We start from the raw sequence: 20,392 nt of genomic DNA on the forward strand, positions 1-20,392 counted from the left end.
TTAACTAGTCAGATTAATATAAAATGATTATTTATTAATAATAATAAAAAAAATGACATGTCTATTTTGTGTCATCAAATATTGCATTTTAAAATACTGATTTATTTTAACATGTGAACAACAGCCTACAGATCATCAGAACAACATCTTCAAGCACCTGCAGTGTTTTTAACAGCATAGAAAAACGAATAAACTAAATAAAAATAATAAAATTCAATTGTCCAATCAGATGTTTTTTGGGTTTTTTTTCCCGTCAAATAAAAATAGCAGGCTACCTCAAATTGATCGCTCCATGGAAAATATACATTTAATTGGCAGAAACCCCGCCTTTGCTTTTATTTAATTGAAGAATGAAAAAGACACGACTGACGTAACATGCTTTTTTCGGTCAGAGTGGCAAAAACCCTTGCGGCAGTTAGTAAACCATTCAAAAGATGCCTCTCTCAATGCAATAGCGTGTTCACTGTGATTGGCCCACTATGCAGCCAAACTTTAAAAATATATATAATCATATTTTTTAATCATTTAACTGATCTCGTTTAACTATTAATCGGTTAAAAATGCACCCATTTGGTTAACGGTTATTCGGTTACTATGAGCATCCCTACCATGTCAACTACCATGTCCTCTTCTTATTATCTGAAAGCTGTGCCTCAGAAGGGCACGGCAGCAGTAAACTTTTGTCTTATTGGCTGTTATTTTATCTCCAGATTTTCAAATCAGATTACACCAGGGGTGCGTTTCCCAAACAACGACGTAACTCGCGGCTGAACTGTGCATCATTTGGGAAAAGAACGATATAGTGACAAGTGTTTCCCAAAACCTGTAATTTCTGTCGCAGATCCATCATTTGAACCATGTTAGCTAAAATGCCCACCTAAAATGCCTTTAATGATGCTCTTAACAGGGTGGAGTAACAACTTCTTTAGAGAAGAACCCCATAATTTCTATGCACAAACTATATTTTTTTACACGCACACGCATTTAAAAAAAAAATCCAGCATTAGTTTTGGTAAAAACATGTTCTCGTTTTCCATATTAATTTAATATATGTAAATGGCACATATAGGACCCATGTTTCCTTTACAAATATTATTGAGAATATGCCATATTCTATTCTAAAACATAAAACCACTTACAAAAGCTAACACGTATTCTAATCTCATATATACGTCATATTATTTTAATATAATAATATTAATTATAATGATTATTATTATTGTTGTTGTTATTATTGTTAATAAGTAGGATATTGTTTATTTATTTTTTATTTTTTGAAAAGTCTACTTTTACAATTTGACACATGCAAACCACTGCAGAAATGTTCTAACCAACTGGCCCGTGTCATGTACAGTTGGCGACATTTCTTAATAAATAACCTACTATAAATTAAAAGCATTAAGGTATGCTGTTTTTTTTTCACACGCTTTGGAGCATAATTTAACATAAATTCCGCTGGGCTGTGTTCAAAATGGCATAAATGTTTTCAAAGTGCACTGCAAAGGGCGCGCAATTGTAAACATGAAGATCGCTAAAACTGAATTGTAAAAATACTTTGAAAGCAAATTACACCTAAGAGTGATGACTTAATGCTTTTTTTTAAATTATTCCAAGTTTAAATGTTCGAATGTTCTAAATGAATAGGGCATAGGGGGGATAACAGGGAATAGAACACAGCCAGGAACTATGTTTCTAACTACAGCTCCAGAGGTGTAGTTGCAAGTGCACAAGTTTGCGACGCAGTTTGCGAATATTCATTGTAACGACAGATTTGGGAAACGGCAAATCAATAAACTATGTTAGTAACAACGGAACTTGCGACCTTAGTTGGCTAACGTTGGTTTTCTGAAACGCACCCCAGTATAACACTAAATGATGTATTTAAGATAAAAAATATAGCTGCCCTCTTCATCTCCTTGCTTCAGACGGTAAGTGTATTTCTGTTAATTACTGGCTTTTAAATGCCAATTACAAATATTAGCTGTACATATATTAATGTACAGCTACATGCTGATTTAAATCTAGAAAACAAGTAAAAAAGTACATGTAAAGTGTTTTTACAAAACCTGCAGTTAGTCTCAATAGTGTGTTATGTAGCTTCCATTATAAAAGAGGGCTGACGTCACAGAGGTAGTACCAAAATCTTTTTAGCAATTATATGGTATAATTTTGTTCTCAAATTTAACATTGGTTCATTGTAATGAAGCAAGCAAGGACTCTACATTAAGTACACATTGATGTCTTTTAAAAGCATCAAGAGCTTAGAAATCCTAAACTTTAAAAAAGGCCTTAAAGGAATAGTTCACCCATCAGTGAAAATCGTGTGTGGAAATCTTTATGCATTTGTTTCTTCTGTGGAACTCAAAAACAGAATTATTACTGTTTACATTATTTTTAGTTTGTCCATTTTTAAGTCAAACACAGAGGAAAGTAATTCATACAGATTTGGAAAAGCATGAGGGTGATTTTCATTTTAGGGTGAACTATCCCTTTAAGGTGGTATAGACGTTTGTGTATGTCGGGTCAAGTGTGTGTGTGTTTTCTGCTGAGGTGACTCTTGGTTCTCTCTTGTCTTTAGATACCAGCCTGTTGATATCTTTCAACCAACCAATCATGTATTGCCAGCCTCATTCGGGGATTCTGATTGGCACATTGTCACAGGCAACTCTCTTACCTCCACCAATGAGTCCTCACGTAGAAAACCCTCACACCTTGAATTGGAGAAACAGAGAAAGCCAGGTGACTACCCTCTTTCGCTTCTTCCAACCACTGTTGTGAAAACTCACTGGCCGCCCGTGCCTTTTTTTTCTTTTCCCTCCCGTGTCTTCCCACTCTCCCCCTTTCCCTCCTTTTCCCCCTTCACTCTCCTATCTTGCAGAGCATGATCTTCTGAGGCAGGAGCTGAACAACCGCTTCCTGGTTCAGAGCTCGGAGCGAGGCCGGGGGACGGCGCCAGGGGCCACAGGGTCGCCGTTGGCCCCTGTGTCGCTCCTCCGGGCCGAATTTCACCAACATCAGCATATGCACCAGCACCAACACACGCATCAGCACACCTTCACGCCTTTCCCTGCCAGTCTGCCCCCGGCAGCCATCATTGGGCCGCCCACTGCACCTCCCATGGTGCGTACCCCAGCCAGAAATGTGAGGATAAGTAAAAACAGATAGATTTTACTCCCTTCCTACCTCCCTGATCCCCCCCTTAAAAAACACCAACCTATTTAAAACATGCGGCCATCACATTCTTCAACCAATATCGCACTCGCAATTGTGTTGATGTACTGATTTTCAACATGGCCGCATAATTGTGATGTTTAGTCAGATTTTAATTTCAGAAATAGTATCGTCATACGTTTGGTCTGTTGTTGTTCCACTGGCGAAGATAGTTCCAAACAAACATGATGCAATGAAGCAACGAGCAGACTGGCAGCAAATCTAAAAGAAAACATTAAGGACTTTTGTAGAGTATAGTGACACCAACAAATCACAACAGACATCTAGAAATAACTATTGCGTAATTAATTCGGATTAATTTAATTGAAACATTGAATTTCAGTTAGCTTTTAACAATATAACATCGAAACATCTCCATCATTCTTCCTTTCTTCTCAGATTGGATACTGGGCCAAATCAAAGGTTACCATGGGCCAACTTTGGCCCCCTGGTCCTAGTTTGGGCATCACTGGACTAGAGTATAGTGATATAGTGTAGAATATAGTGATACCATCCAATCACAACAGATAACTATTAACATAACTATTGGGTAATATGTAACTAATACTTACTTATTACTTATTTACAACACACTTCTGAGGCTTAAATGAAGGCCAAATTTGAAACCATTTTATAACACCATCTCAGTGACCCAAGCAAACATTGAGATTCACAATGATGTTGACGTACTGAATACCAGCATGGTCGTAATAGCACAAATAGCATTTATTTTAGACACAATACCCTCATTTCTTACATCTATTATTGTACTTTAAATGAAAATAGATCTAAACGAAGTCAAAACAGTTCTGTATAGCCTGTCTGAGACAGACAAGCAGATCGAAAGAACACTGAAGTGGGACCACATTTATTCGTAATAGTCATAATAGAGCACTGTTTAGTAAGTAATGGTGTTTACAACCTACTATTGAGGCTTAAATCACAGCATATCTTAAACCAAGGCCATGGGATTGAAATAGTTTTACAGCACCATCAATATGACACTTGCAACTGTGCTGACGTGCTGAATAATGGCACGTCACATGCTAATATTTTGACTAACACCACAAATAACTTCTATTTAAGTCACAACACAGTCAGATATTTTGCTACATTAACAAGTTGTTCCAAATGAAGTCAAAATAGTTTCTGTTTAGAGCATTGCAAATACCAAAAAGTGTGAAACCAATATACTGTCAATCCTACACCACCGGTACTAACTAGCAGTTGTATAATTAGTAATAGTATTTACATCCCACTACAGAGATGTAAACCAGACGCCAGTTGCATAAATGCAAAGACTGTTTGTAGAGCTAGTTTGATCAACTAGTAGTAAGGCAATGTGCAATCACTCTTGCTTCTTGGATTGAAATTAGGCCAACATTTTGGGGCCAATTTCGAAGAGTAATGGATAGTCTTGAAAAAAAAAGTGACTACTTTTTTAGACTAGATACAACCAGCTACATGCAGATCTTTGAGTTATGGGAGAGAGAATATGGGTTTAATACCATTTTACAGCACCGTCATTCTGATATTCATAATAAATGACAGAATATGGCCAATTATTGAATTCATTGTTGATCAAAATAGACTTAAATGGAGCCAAAGCATAGTCTGTCAGTCTGTTTGAAGCACTGCAAATATTTACAAGCAACTGTGGAGCAGAACGGCGCTCGTTCAGTCCTAACCGAGCACCGGAACTAACAGTTGTATAATAAGTAATAGAGTTTACGACCCACTACTGAGGCTTAAAGCTTATCTCAAAGCTGGCCAGATCTTAAACAGTGGCTACGTGGTTGAAACAGTTTTACAACCCAATCTCAGTGACATAACCGATACCCATCATCCTAACAAGATAAACTATTGTCCCATGACGACCACAAATATTGTAGCGTTTCCCCTAATAAAAACCCTTTTTGCTGCCATGTTGACATGCCGAACTCATTGCGCTTTTATAGTGTGAGTCAGAGATGTTTTATTGCTTTCATATGAGCAAGATGGTGATGTTTCTGAGTGCTGGGGGCTGTTTGAGGAAAACAGGAGGCAGACAGAGTCTTATGGCGTGACTGAGGTACAGACAGTGCTCGTTCTGTGTGACACATTCAAAGCTTGCGGTCGAAACATAATGACCTCACTACAGATGAAAGTCATGACATCAACGGGCTGTTTTGATAAAGCCTAATTGCTTCCGCGTGCAGAGCGGCTATTAGAGGCAAACTTTGGCAGCCTGCGATCAGATCAGTTCAGCTCCTCAAAGTTAGCCAGCCATATGAACTACATTCAAACGTAGTCAGACAGGAACGAGAACGCCTTATCGGCATACAATCGCCACTGTCCAACTATCCGAGAGATATTATGTCAGAGCACTAGATAAAAAGTCAAGCATTTCTGAATCGCAGATTACCATCTCCAGAGATTCAAATCGGCTTGCATATTAGCTTAAAACATGCCATATGTTGTTGTAGCTTGCATTCTGGAACTGTTTCGTCATCAGGAAACACTGAACTGGCCATGATAATGTTGGTATATGCATCTTATCTTGTGTGTTGGATGACAAACACACACCACCACAACTTCCTTGAATGTTTTATTGATATAATCTATATTTGCTAACCTGCTATTGTTGAATTTCTTGCAAACACCATGTGATGTTTTTCTACTGACATACAGTATATATGCTGATGCTTGATCTTTCTAAAGCATTTCTACATTATTTTACTGGGGTCAATGTTTTTTAAGCCAACATGAAATCAAAAACTGCCCAGTTTACTTCTTTCATACTTAATCTTGGTCTTATTGTGCATTATTTATTGAATAATGTCATTTTAAAGCTAATTTTGTTACATTTCCAAACAAGTCCTGAAGTAAAGTGGGTAGCAAATGCTGTTTCACGTTGACTTGAAGGGTCACACACTTCGTATAATGTCTTTCTTGTTTTCTTTCTTCCCTTCCTCCTAGCTTTTTCTTCTATAAAAGTTGAATTGTTTACAGATGTAATGCTGAGCCTTGATTCGCCAAAGCTGTTTGTTATAAAGCTCTGACAGGGGCTGTGAATTATGAAGCACTGTTTTTTTATGAGCCACTATAAACCTTTGCTGTATTTACTCGGCAAGTGTTAACCATAAAGCAGGCGTGCGGCCCTCGCAAGGATCACAGAAGTGCAGCGCTCAGGGAAGCCAGATCAGCGATTTTCTCAGCCAGAGCAACCTCATGTGTTTGATTTAAGCTAATTATCACCACACATTCATACCATGCCGGATAAAAGCAGCTTATGCCTGCTGATCTGTTGGAGTGTAAACCCTGTGCCATAAGTGGGATGTGTGGTTCAAGCAACTGCTGCTTTTCAAAGAAACACACACGCACACACTTAGTGTATCCTAAGAGTTTATCCATTTTTATTACGATCACCAGAGATATAAGACTATTGCTGCATCCCAAATGGCACACTATACACTTACTTATGCACACTCAACAGCATAGTATATGAATGTAGTGCCGTCCCAAATGGAACACTAACTGTTTTTTTACTAAGCGGAAATTCAAACCGTTTCCCAGATGACGTTTGCCAAATAAATGACCCAACTACCAAATAATACATGCCATGAGTATAACCGCATTCACCATCGGGAGGCAGTATAAACACTCTCGTAGGAGAATTTTGCTTTCACAATTCAAAATAAATAAAGTAATCCAACATCAGTGCCCGAAAGCTCTGCCGTTCCCGCTACGTGAGCAAAGCAGTGACCATTGAGTGTGTGAAGTGTCCAACATTCTACACTTCATTTTAATGGTTGAATAAATGCAACATCCGCATTTAAAGTGCACTTATTCTTTATAAAGTTTTCATGGTGAATGCACTACTTGCACTATTTATATTACAAAATGGTGTAAAATAGGGCATAAGTATGCGATTTGGGACGCACCTATTCTGTCGAAACTACTACAGCAGGTTTTACTCATTTACTTAATTAGAATTTTTTTATATATTTTGTGTTTATTTAAGGTTACAACGATGCCAATTTATGTACTTATTGGTAAAATTGTGAGTAATGTGTTTATCTATCAGAATAATAAGGTTCTGTTTGCATTCTGAGTGGGTTTTGGTCCATATAGCAAAAGGTTATTTTTTTAATAAATGCATCACATTATATAAATAAGTTGTCAGAGAATTAGAGTATGTGAAGAAATCTAATACAAAACTTTATAATTTCAAGGTGACAATATTTAAGTGAAAATTATACATATCTATTGGACTCATGAACCATATTTCCAGAATTATAAGGTTCTGTTTGCATTCTGAGTGGGTTTTGGTCCATATAGCAAAATGTTTTTTTTTTATAAATACATCACATTATACTTGAACTTTGAACATTATATATGAACTTTTCATTTCTAAGTGACAATATTTATGTGAAAAATATGCATATCTATTGGACTCGTGGACCATATTTCCATATTTTATTTATTGCTTGATGTAAAATTAATGAAATCCTTAGGCTTAATGACTAACTTTCCCAATAAATAAGAGTGTCGTTAATTATTCACCCTTATATCATTCCAAACCCCTGAGACCTTCTTCAGAACACAAATCAAGATATTTTAGGTGAAATCGGAGAGCTCCCTCATCATAGACAGCATATACCATAGACTCCTTCAGAAAAAGGATATTCAGTGGGAATATTATCAAGCTACCTGAATACTTTTGTGCACACATAAAGCCAAAATAACAACTTTATTGTTTCTTCTCCTCAGTGACAGTATAGTGTGAGCCTTCACAAGCACTGTATAGTGACCACTGAAGGCATATGCTGTTTTTACTGTTTTCTGGTATTTTTCTGGAGTCTGAAACCTTGCTGTCCATGGAGAATGAGGGAGCTCTCAGATTTACCCCCAAAATATCTTAATTTGTGTACTGAAGATGAATGACTCTCAGGGGTTTGGAACAACATGAGGGTGATTAATTAATAACTATTAAAATTTGGGCTGAACTAACGTTTTAAAGGTGAAAAGCATATTTGAATTTCTAATCTATTTCAGCTATTTCATCCCTTCCAAATACAAAATTTCCCCACATTCACAAGCTAATCCTCATTTCTTACCCTATAGTTACACTGCTAATTGTAGTTTAACTGGAACTTGAGTTTTATATATTTCTCAACTGTAAAGGAATGACTGCGCCACATAATAAATGGCTCATGTCACTTTAATTGGAAGTGAAGGGTGCCTTTCATTTGTTTAGCGATCTGGTTTGACTCTTTTGTGAGCGTATTCCCACACTCCATGCCGGCTCTGTGAAGCCTGTGCCATCTGCGGCTGCAGTGGTTTTCTTTCATGTGACACTGAATGGCTGTTTTACTGTGTAATTGTTTTATTAAAAGGGTGTAATTTATTTGAGCTTCATCTGCTTTTTATTTAACTGTGTAAGCACACTGCAGTAAAGCCCTCTCATGTTTTTGCTCACAGATGCCTTTGATTTTGTTGATATGTTTTTAATTTGCGCTCTTTCTTTTTCTGTCTCTCTCTTTATAGTTCGACAAATACGCCCCGAAGCTGGACAATCCTTTCTTGAGACATTCAAATGTAAGTGCTGACTTATTTTGACTGCGTCTGAACCTTGCTTTGACTGAAGATGAAACAGAATATGTCAAGTTTTAGAGACGTATTTGTAAACTTCTTGCATGTTTTTAAGCCTGCTTGGTTTGATGTTGTTTGCAAAGCAGGATAGACAAGCTGTAGGTCAAAGAGATGACAAATGTCAACTAGCTTAACATTTATTTTGTTTTGTTTTTTCTTCAGTTTTTTCCCTCCTACCCGCCAACAATGCCAGGAATGCCTCCGTTGCTTCCACATTCTGGGCCCTTCAGTTCACTGCAAGGCGCCTTCCAGCCAAAGGTTAGACTCTCTTTATTCACATCATGTGAAAATGTAGACAAAACTGTTTTGACTTGAGCTAAATAAGAAACCCAGCAGGCACACAACGTTTGTATGACGTTGATCTTTAGTTCTATTTTGGTTGCGACTTCAGGTGACCAAAATTTAACATAAATTTGACATCGGCTAACATCTAGTAAAAATATCAGCCAGCGTGGATAATTGGTTAGCTTTAGGCTGTGGAATCAATAAACTAAACTCCAATATAATTTTAACATCGTGGTATGACATCCACACAATGTTAAGGTCTAACATCAGCAGACATTTATCTTTGGTTGGTTTTATGTTGTGTAATTACCTACACTAACGTGGGGTTCTGACGTTAACCAGATTTTCATATACAACCAAAATTCAAAGTCTGACTTTGGAGTTCAACAACATTTTACGTCTGCGTGACGTCCGTTGCCTGCAGGGATGAGACTGTGTGGTTTGTTTGAATGTTTCAAATTTCCCACGTGTAGGCTCTATTATGGGCAAGATTAATATTTAAAAAATAAATAATAAATATGGCACATAAAATATCTCCAAGCTGGTATTATGATCATACATAAGAAAAAACTTAGTCTTTAGTCTTCAGTCATTTTCAGTTATGCAATTTAAAGTTTAAGGGATAGTTCACCCATATCTGAAATACTGTCATTATTTACTCTCACTTAACTTGTTCAAAACCTGTTCAACTTTCTTTCTTCTGAACACAGAAGAGAAGATATTTTGAAGAAAAAATGCTGAAAACCTGCAATTACTGACTTCCATATTCTTTGTTTTTTCTATTATGGATGTTAATTGTTACAGGTTTTCAGCTTTCTTCAAAATATCTTCTTTTGTGTTCATTTTTCAACTCCTCTTGAGTTAAATAGTTGAGTTTAAATATTTTTGAATCCATTCAGCCGATTTCCAGGCGCTGATATTATTACGCCAGAACGCTATATAGTTCTAAGCCATATCAGCCTAGAAAATATCAACTTTTCATTTTTCATCTGTATTAGTACACATGTAACTACATCAGAGTCAAGCTTTAAATAGAATAAATATCAAAACTGATATTCTTTTTTTGTCGGTGCCTAGAGGTAAAGTGTGCCAACATATACTCACTGACCACTTTATTAGGTACACCTGTCCAACTGCTCATCAACGGAAATGTTTGTTCAGACAATCACATGGCAGCAACTGAATACATTTAGGCATGGTCGAGACAATCTGTTGCAGTTCAAAATCAAGCATCAGAATGGGGAAGAAAGGTGATAAAAGTGACTTTAAACGTGGCATGGTTAATGGTGCCAGACGGGCTGGTCTGAGTATTTCAGAAACTGCTGAAGTCTAACTGGGAGTTCACGCCACACCATCTCTAGGGTTTACAAAGAATGGTCAGCAAAAGAGAAAATCTCCAGTTAGCGGTAGTTCTGTGGGCGCAAATGCCTTGTTGATGCCAGAAGTCAGAGAAGAGTGGCCAGACTGGTTCAAGCTGATAGAAAGTCAATAGTAACTCAAACAACCGCTCGTTACAACTGAGGTACGCAGAAGAGCATCTCTGAACGCACAACTTGTCCAACCTTGAGGCGGATGGGCTACAGCAGCAGAAGACCACACCGGGTGCCCCTCCGGTCAGCTAAGAACAGGAAACTGAGGCTACAATTGGCACAGGCTTGCCAAAATTGAACAATAGAAGATTATAAAAACCCATCCAGCCTTGTATCAACAGTTCAGGCTGGAGGTGGTGGTGTAATGGTGTGGGGGAAATTCTCTTGACACACATTGGGCCCATTAGCACTAATTGAGCATCGTGTCAACACCACAGCCTACCATTGTTGTTGACCATGTCCATCACATTATGACCACAGTGTTCCCATCTTCTGATGGCTACTTTGCCAATCATCTCAGACTGGTTTCTTGAACATGACAATGTGTCCACTGTACTCAAATGGCCTCCACAGTCACCAGATCCTCTCAATCCAATAGAGCAAGTGGGTCCAACCTGGCACTAGTAAGGTGTACCTAAAAGTGGCCGGTGAGTGTATAGTTTCTAGGCATATCAGCTTTTCCATTTGTCTAAGTACACAAGGTAACTACATAAGATTCAAGCTTTAAATAGAAAATTATCAAAAGTCCGGTAATTTTTGAGTCAGATGCTAATGGTCTGATCTGATTCAAGACCCGAAAATCAGCTGATTGAATAAAAAAATAGTTAAACTCAACTGTTTAACTTCAAGAGAGTTGTAAAATGATTCTTTCAAGCTGTTCATCCTTCAACACGTATATGATTTAAATTGGGACAGATTTAATATCTCTAAATTGGCTGATAATAATTGTGCCAAACAAAAAGAAGGGGCAGCATGGTGGCGCAGTGGGAAGCACGATTGCCCAACAGCAAGAAGGTTGCATGTAATAAACGATCAATTAAAAGTGAACTCATACACTCCAAAAGGTATTAAAAAGATTCCCCATGTATCTCTGGTATCATTAACATTACATACTCCGCTTTCTGTACCAGGCAGAAATTGCCATGACTGAGAGCCCAGCTTCACCCTACCATTAGTATTCAGGGTGCTCTACAATCCCGCACAGCTACATTTATACTGCAGACAGACAGAGAAATCTACCACTGCCACTCTCTCCACTAATGGATTATGCAAAGAGGGACAGGCTCAATAACCTGCTGGAGGCTTTTGTGTTAACTTTAGACTTAGCACTGTGGTCTTGAGCAGAGTGGTTAGCGTGTGTCTTTGCAGTGAATGGGTTACATATCTTTCACTCACTTGGTGTGTAATGGTTTTTACCTGCCACCTTTTTTAATAACTCACTGTTGTGTTATTTACATGTCAGAAGTAGAGCAAGTCTGAAGTTTTCAGCAAGTATGACGTTGATGGGTATAATTGACAGCTGCATCCATGAAAATTGGGGCTGAAGTAAAGTTTTAGCACATCACACTTTCCCTGAGATGTTTTATTATGAGACAGGCTGTTTAATTGGCCAGTACGCTTTATTTCATGTCCATAACAGCAATGAACCATGGCTCACTAATTTGAAACTTGATTTTTTAAAAGCTGTTTCAGAATATTCAGTTAAGCAATGCATGACAAAAAATATCTAAGTTCATATTCAGATTGATTGTAGATGTTTTTGCTACTAGGTACACTTCAGTCATCATCGCAGTCAAAAATGCAATGCAGTATCTCTTAACAGTGCATGGTTTAAAATAGTAAAGACTTTAGTGGCATGTTGTGTTTCATTAGCTTCAATGCAATTTAATCAAATGCATTTATTGCAAATGCACACGCTCAAAACACTTTAAACCCTGTTTTACTTACATTCCCTTGCCCATATTGGTTAAAAACAGTAATAATAGAAATGACCCCTAGTTGTCTCTGCACATTCAATTGAAATAGTAGACAATATATACTAACAAAATGTAACTCGTTGATTAAAATGCATATCTCAGACTACGTCGAATAGTTCGGACTGCTGAGCGAATCACTGGTACAACCCTTCCTACTCCCCCAGAACTGTACTTATCCAGAGCGAGCAGAAGGGCTGTTAAAATCACTGTGGACCCCTCACACCCAGCACACTGCCTCTTTGAACTTTTACCTTCTGGTCGACGCTACAGAGCACTGCGCACCAGAACAGCCCGACACAGAAACAGTTTCTTCCCTCAGGCAATCCAGCTCATGAACACTTGATGATAATAATTGTAGAACCAACATAACTACTTGCCATACACTTTTATACACATATACACTTATTTAACAACACACTTTACATGCCAATTTTCACATAACAGCTGCACATATAATGTTGTATATAGTAATAAACATGTACATACACTTGTCAATCTGTATATTTGCACTCATAACTTCTATTTTTTTTTAAATATATTTATTATCTGTTTTTTGTCCTGTCTCTGTAATCCTGTTGCACTGTAGAACCTCTGTCACGAAAACAAATTCCTCGTATGTGTGAACATACCTGGCAATAAAGCTCTTTCTGATTCTTATTCTGACATTCTTAGGGCTGATTAACACCGAATGCGAATATGCTTCTAAAAATGTTTGACACAGCACTTAGGAACGGGTTTTAAAATGCTGGATAAGTTGGTGGTTAATTCCACTGTGGCGACTTCTGATGAATAAAGAGACTAAGCCGAAGGAAAATGAATGAATGCTTCATTATTTGTGTCTAAAAAGGTCTTAATCTTCTCTCCAGGCCTCAAACCCTATTGATGTTGCAGCACGACCAGGAACGGTCCCACACACTCTCCTCCAGAAGGACCCAAGGGTAAGCCGTCCACTCTGGAGAAACACTTTAGCCATTAGAAACGCATCAGGATTGTGATGTTTTCACCATTTCATGAAGTTAACTTCTGCCTTTGTCTCTATTTCTTTCTCAACTCCTCACAGATAACAGATCCTTTTAGGACTTCAGTAAGAGTAAGCATCAGATTTCCTTTCTCTTTCAAATCCCTACATTTTCCACCTTAAATGCCCGTGCCTTTGTGCTAATGCTTTGAAATTTCTTCTGTTCTCATGTCAGAAGCCAGGTAAATGGTGTGCAGTACATGTTCAAATCGCCTGGCAGATCTACCATCATCAGCAGAAGATGAAAGTAAGTTCTCTCAGAAGCCAAGAAAAGATTCTTTCTGAAATATAGAGTAGTCTTTAGTGTAGGGAAAGTACAAGAATATGTAGGTGCAAAGTAGAATCTTTCATGCATTAAACATTATTGCCGGGTTCAGACTATACAATATCAGCTCGATTTTGGCACAGTTCATCTGATTCAAAGTTGTAGTTTTTCGTAAATGGGGACATCTCAACAGAAAGACATGTTTCATTTTGTTGTGGTCCTTTAACAAAATCATTTTCTGATGCCAGTAGAAAACATTCCTATTTAGTAGCCATTGTTTCTTTACACTTTTGTTTCCAGAACTCGTTTGTTAATGCCACCTTCTCAATGACATCATGCATGTCATTAAAGATGGCAAGTAATGATTGGCTCTAAAAAAACATTTTTCTTGCTCATGACAATAAAAGTACTTACGAGTCAAAATCGCATAATCTGATAGCAAAATTTTGTAAGAATATATAAAAAAAATATTGTGGAATAAAAACCTGGAACAAATCAGTAATTTAGTAAACAAACAAGGGAATTGTCTGTTATGTACATTTACATTTAATCACTTGGCAGATGCTTTTATCCAAAGTGAGGACCAAAGAAAAATATTTAATACGAAAAAACTAAAAATATTTCTAAGTAAATAAACATAGTAAATAGAATACAGAGTGTTAGTCAGTTTTAATTATATTATATTAAATTATATTATATTATCTTTATTATATTATATTATCTTTATTATTATATTATATTATCTTTATTATTATATTATATTATATTATATTATAATTATATATATTTATTATTTTATATTATTTTATTATATATTATATTATATATATTGTATTATATTTATTATATTATATTAAATTATATTATATTATATTATATTATATATATTATCTTTATTATATTATATTATCTTTATTATATTATATATCTTATTATATTATATTATATTATCTTATTATATTCTATTATCTTTATTATTATATTATATTATATTATATTATATTATATTATATTATATTATATTATATTATATTATCTTTCTTATATTATATTATATATCTTTATTATATATTATATTATATTATATTTCTTTATTATTATATTATATATATTATATCTTTATATATTATATTATCTTTATTATATTATTATTTTATATTATATTATATTATATTATATTATATATCTTTATTATATTATATTATCTTTATATTATATTATATTATATTATATTATTATCTTTATTATATTATATTATATTTATTATTATATTATATATATATATTATCTTTATTATATTATATTATCTTTATTTATTATATTATCTTTATTATATTATATTATATTATCTTTATTATATTAATTATCTTTATTATTATATTATTATATTATATTATATTATATTATATTATATTATCTTTATATTATATTATCTTTATATTATATTATATTATATTATATTATATTATATTATATTATCTTTATATTATATTATATTATCTTTATATTATATTATCTTTATATTATATTATATTATCTTTATATTATATTATATTATATTATATTATATTATATTATCTTTATATTATATTATATTATCTTTATATTATATTATATTATATTATATTATCTTTATTATATTATATTATCTTTATATTATATTATATTATATTATATTATCTTTATTATAATATATTATCTTTATTATATTATATTATCTTTATTATTATATTATATTATCTTTATTATTATATTATATTATCTTTATTATTATATTATATTATATTATATTATATTATATTATATTATATTATATTATATTATCTTTATTATATTATATTATCTTTATTATTATATTATATTATATTTATTATAATATATTATCTTTATTATATTATATTATCTTTATTATTATATTATATTATCTTTATTATATTATATTATCTTTATTATTATATTATATTATCTTTATTATATTATATTATCTTTATTATATTATATTATATTATATTATAATATATTATATATTTAATATATATTTATTTGAATTAAATATCATGTTATGTATGTCCCTCAAAAGCAGATGCACTTGGACCCACATAAACTGGACATGAATGGAAAACTTGATCTGTTCAGCCGTCCTCCTGCTCCAGGTGTATTCCCTGGGTTCCCGTACCCTCATGATCTGGCCAGACCCCTCTTCTCATCAACAGGTGTGTGGAAAGACAAACTTCTAAGTTGAACACAAAACCAAACTTGCACAATTTGCTCACTCAATACACACTGCTGTCTTATTACACACAATTCAGTTATGCAAACATATACACTCACTGGCCACTTTATTAGATACACCTTACTAATACCATGTTAGAGCCCTTTTGCCTTCAGAACTGCCTTAATCCTTTGTGGCATAGATTCAACAAGGTACTGATTTTGGTCTATATTAACATGATAGCATCACGCAGTTGCTGCAGATTTGTTGGCTGCACATCTATGATGCGAATCTCCCGTTCCACCACATCCCGAAGGTGCTCTATTGGATTGAGATCTGGCGACTGTGGAGAATGTTTGAGTAGAGTGAACTTATTTTCATGTTAAAGAAACCAGTCTGAGATCATTTGCGCTTTATGACATGGCGTGTTATCCTGCTGGAGGTAGCCATCAGTTGATGGGTACACTGTGGTCATAAAGTGATGGACATGGTCAGCAACAATAATCAGGTAGGCTGTGGCGCTGACACGATGCTTAGTTGGTACTAAAGGGACCAAAGTGTGCCAAGAAAATATCCCCCACACCATTACACCACCACCACCAAGGCAGGATGAATCCATGCTTTCATGTTGTTGACGCCAAATTCTGACCCTACCATCCGAATATTGCAGCAGAAATCGAGACTCATCAGACAGGCAACGTTTTTCCAATCTTTTATTGTCCAGTTTTGGTGAGCCTGTGCAAATTGTAGCCTCAGTTTCTTGTTCTTAGCTGAGAGGAGTGGCACCCAGTGTGGTCTTCTGCTGCTGTAGCCCATCCACCTCAAGGTTGGACGTGTTGTGCGTTCAGAGATGCTCTTCTGCATACCACGGTTTTAACGAGTGGTTATTTGAGCTCGAACCAGTCTGGCCATTCTCCTATGACCTCTGGTGTCAACAAGGCATTTGCGCCCACAGAACTGCCACTCACTGGATATTTTCTCTTTTTTTAGACCATTCTCTGTAAACCCTAGAGATGGTTGTGCAAGAAAATCCTAGTAGATCAGCAGTTTCTGAAATACTCAACAACCATGCCTTGTTCAAGTCACTTAAATCACCTTTCTTTCCCATTCTGATGCTCGGTTTGAACTGCAGCAGATCGTCTTGACCATGTCCACATGCCTAAATGCATTGAATTGTTGCCATATGATTGACTGATTAGACGTTTTCGTTAACGAGCAGTTGGTGTACATAATAGTGGCCAGTGAGTGTAAATATGAAATCAACATGTCATACTGACTTTCATTTTGTAAGTTGAAAAAGATGACAGGTTAAGATATAAATTGGCAGTTTGACAACCATTCCTGGAAACAATTCTTTGCTTCCGCTGCTATGTGAAAGCCTGATGCTGAAATCACTGATGTGACCACTTTAATATATTCTGCTTGCACAAGAGATTTCACTTATAAAATATATTTATAATCCAATCAAGATACTGCCTTCACAGATTATTTATATCTTATCTTGTAAATTCTACTGCAATCTCTTTATTGGTACGACTGCAATATAATAAAAATAGATTCGTATGTCTTTTCCTCATAGTCCTTGCTCGCTAATTTGCATGTTGTTATTTTGAACGTTGTCTTGGCTCGACACCTGGGCCATGGGCATGAATATAAATGCTTTTACCTGATATAATTGACTGGTAGCTCTTTGTTGAAGGGCAACATGAGCGTGACTGCCCTTTAGATTGTAATTATGCAGCATGGTGTCATGAAGCAGCTTGTAATTGGTTTCTTCATTAATGATACACACTAACAAATGACATATAGTTCAGGTTGAATAGACAGTTGACCCTTTCAAATGCAACCTGAACACTCAATCAAAGACATCACTGTCCTTTTTATTGTCCGGGCAAGTGCTCCATCTAAACAGCTTATTAGCAGTAGTCCTGACCCAAAACTCACTCCATTGGTTGAGCCAGACTGATTTCTAGGGCCTGTTTCCCCCTGGTATTAACATGTTGTTCTCACAACACCTCCTATATCGATCATCGATCAGTAAGTAAAGAGTAGGTTGTTTTTGTGGCTGTTAGAACAAATTCGACCACATGAGGGCTTACATATATATACATACATACTCCCATACTCTAGATGAAGCCCAGGACACACCAAGCCAGCGTAAAAGGACTAGTGGCGACAAAAAAGTCTTTGTCGTCACCTTACATCTGCTGCGTCTGGTTCTGTCTGGACCCAAAAGCTGCATGTTAATACCAAAGAGACCACAGCCGAGAGAAACGAAAACGTACATGTACCTTTCCATACCCGCAGGTGGCAGCAGTCTTCATTGTCATTCCACAAAAGGAAAATGGAACTAGTGCAGCACAAATATGCTGTGTCCGAATTCGCATAATCTCATACTATATAGTACGCTAAAAACAGTATGCAACCCAAGTAGTACCGAAGTAGAATTATAAAAAAAACTCATAGAATTATAAAAAGAATATGCAAGAAGTATCCGGATGACCTTCTACTTCTAGCGAGATTCTGAAGTGCTCATCCAATGGATGCTACACTGAGACATGAGACCACACAAGAGAATTCATGAATCTGAGAGAAGCAACACAACTGACGTGAGTAGGTCACGTGATGACAAGTGGCAGATGTACTGTAGTATGTCCGAGTTAATTTCATGCTGCTCACATTTGTACTATATCGAACGTACTTTTCTAAGAGCCGTGTAGTAAATTCTGATTCAAATTTAGTATCTACTCAAGTAGTAGGCAATTTTGGATGCAGACATACTATACAAATGTAAACAAAGCAGAATTTATATACCATTTTCAAAGTATTTCTTATTCACCACAAAGGGATTCGCTTGCGCAAATATGTCTTAGAATCTGACAAACCATATCGTTTACAAGTCTTTAAGATAAGTAATAAAAATACAGCTGTCTATTTTGTGTTTCTTCTTGACCTGTGTTGCTTGCTTAGTTTTTATTCTCACACTCTGGTCGGTAGCTGCCAATCAGATCACTCTCTTTCACCGACGGTCTGATTTTACCTGCTGAATAATAAAAACTCCCTTCAACATTAGCCGGATAAGAGGTGACATGTGGAAACCACCAAACAGACTAGCCTAACATATGCTCATTGATGACCCAATACTACCAAATGCCCGACCGTTGGTTTGGTGTGTCCTGGCCTTACGCAAACTCACTGAATCCATTTTCAACTACCTCTAAAAGTGGTTGAAAACATCTTAGTAGTTTATACATATATTTGCCACCATCCAGGTTGATGAGATTAACAAAAATTAAACTTAATAGCTGCTGTAAATAGGGCCTTACAGCAAAACTGATCACCCCAAAACTTTGTCTGCATGTACAGTATGCCTATATAGAGGCTTCTAGTGGTTTGGTTTTGATTGAAAATTTTGTCTATAATCACTTTAACTATATGATGATTTTATGTCATTTTTAACAGGATCAGGACATCCAGCTGCTTCACCCTATGGACCGTCTCCTCACCATGCTGGCTTCCTGCCTCCTAGCCATTTGGCAGGTAAGTGTAAGTAAAGCACCATTTTAAATAGTTCTTCTCTATGTCTTTTTGTACTTCAAGTTTAGTATCCATCTAGTTTTGATTTGAGGCACAGAATGGCACAAATATGATATGTTCTATAGTTGGCAGTGCTGCACACCTTGGTGGTGATGATTAAATTATAAAAGCACTTCTTTCCACATTTCAGAGTAATTAATATTAGACATAATCTGGTTTGGAAATTTAGGTTGACAAATTGAAAATACTGCACTTCTATCCCTTTTAAAATGAAATTCTGTTCTTGTCAAATATATCTAATTTATCTTAACTCAGTTATTAGTCAGCTCAAAAGTGTCTCCCAAGATGGTCAATAATATAAATTTTAAGCTTTTCAATATGTATTTCAGAATATAATAATGATTAAATATGTTTAAAAAACAAAATGGTTTTGTCTATTTTAGACTAGTATGTTTTGTTATTTTTTATTAAAATAACTTAAAAACCAGATTTAACTCAATTAACAAGCACCCTTTTTATTATTATTATTATTATTATTATGACTTACTAATAATATTTTTTTGCACTGTACAATGTCATATATATGTCAAATCATATATATATATATAACATTTATTATTTATTTTAAAATGCTAAATATTTCCCTTCATTTGGCCAAAATTTAATCTTTGTTTCCAACAAGAAAACACAATAAAACTACATTTTACTATCAGTTCCTTTCTACTGAGCTCTGTCTCATTCAGATAGTTCCCCCACAGTTTCTATCAGATATGTTATTTCAGTTCAGTGCTGAATGGTGATTTCACACAGTGAGCTTTCAAGTCAATCCAATTTGAGTTCATAAACACCTGGGGCCCAAAGGAAATGGAAAGAAAATGGGTAAAA

At 35.3% G+C, this 20,392-nt stretch overlaps 1 protein-coding gene across 1 annotated transcript in view; it reads left to right on the top strand.

The window, feature by feature from the left end:
* fbrsl1 (fibrosin-like 1) overlaps positions 1–20,392 on the top strand; it is a 579,938-nt gene that overhangs the window by 555,407 nt on the left and 4,139 nt on the right. The window contains 8 exon segments of the mRNA XM_056457467.1: positions 2,879–3,141; positions 8,740–8,790; positions 9,007–9,102; positions 13,342–13,413; positions 13,536–13,565; positions 13,669–13,740; positions 15,839–15,971; positions 19,433–19,516. Coding sequence (XP_056313442.1) covers positions 2,879–3,141; positions 8,740–8,790; positions 9,007–9,102; positions 13,342–13,413; positions 13,536–13,565; positions 13,669–13,740; positions 15,839–15,971; positions 19,433–19,516 — 801 coding nt within the window.

Source organism: Danio aesculapii, chromosome 5, assembly GCF_903798145.1.
Source record: "Danio aesculapii chromosome 5, fDanAes4.1, whole genome shotgun sequence".
Lineage (NCBI taxonomy): Eukaryota > Metazoa > Chordata > Actinopteri > Cypriniformes > Danionidae > Danio > Danio aesculapii.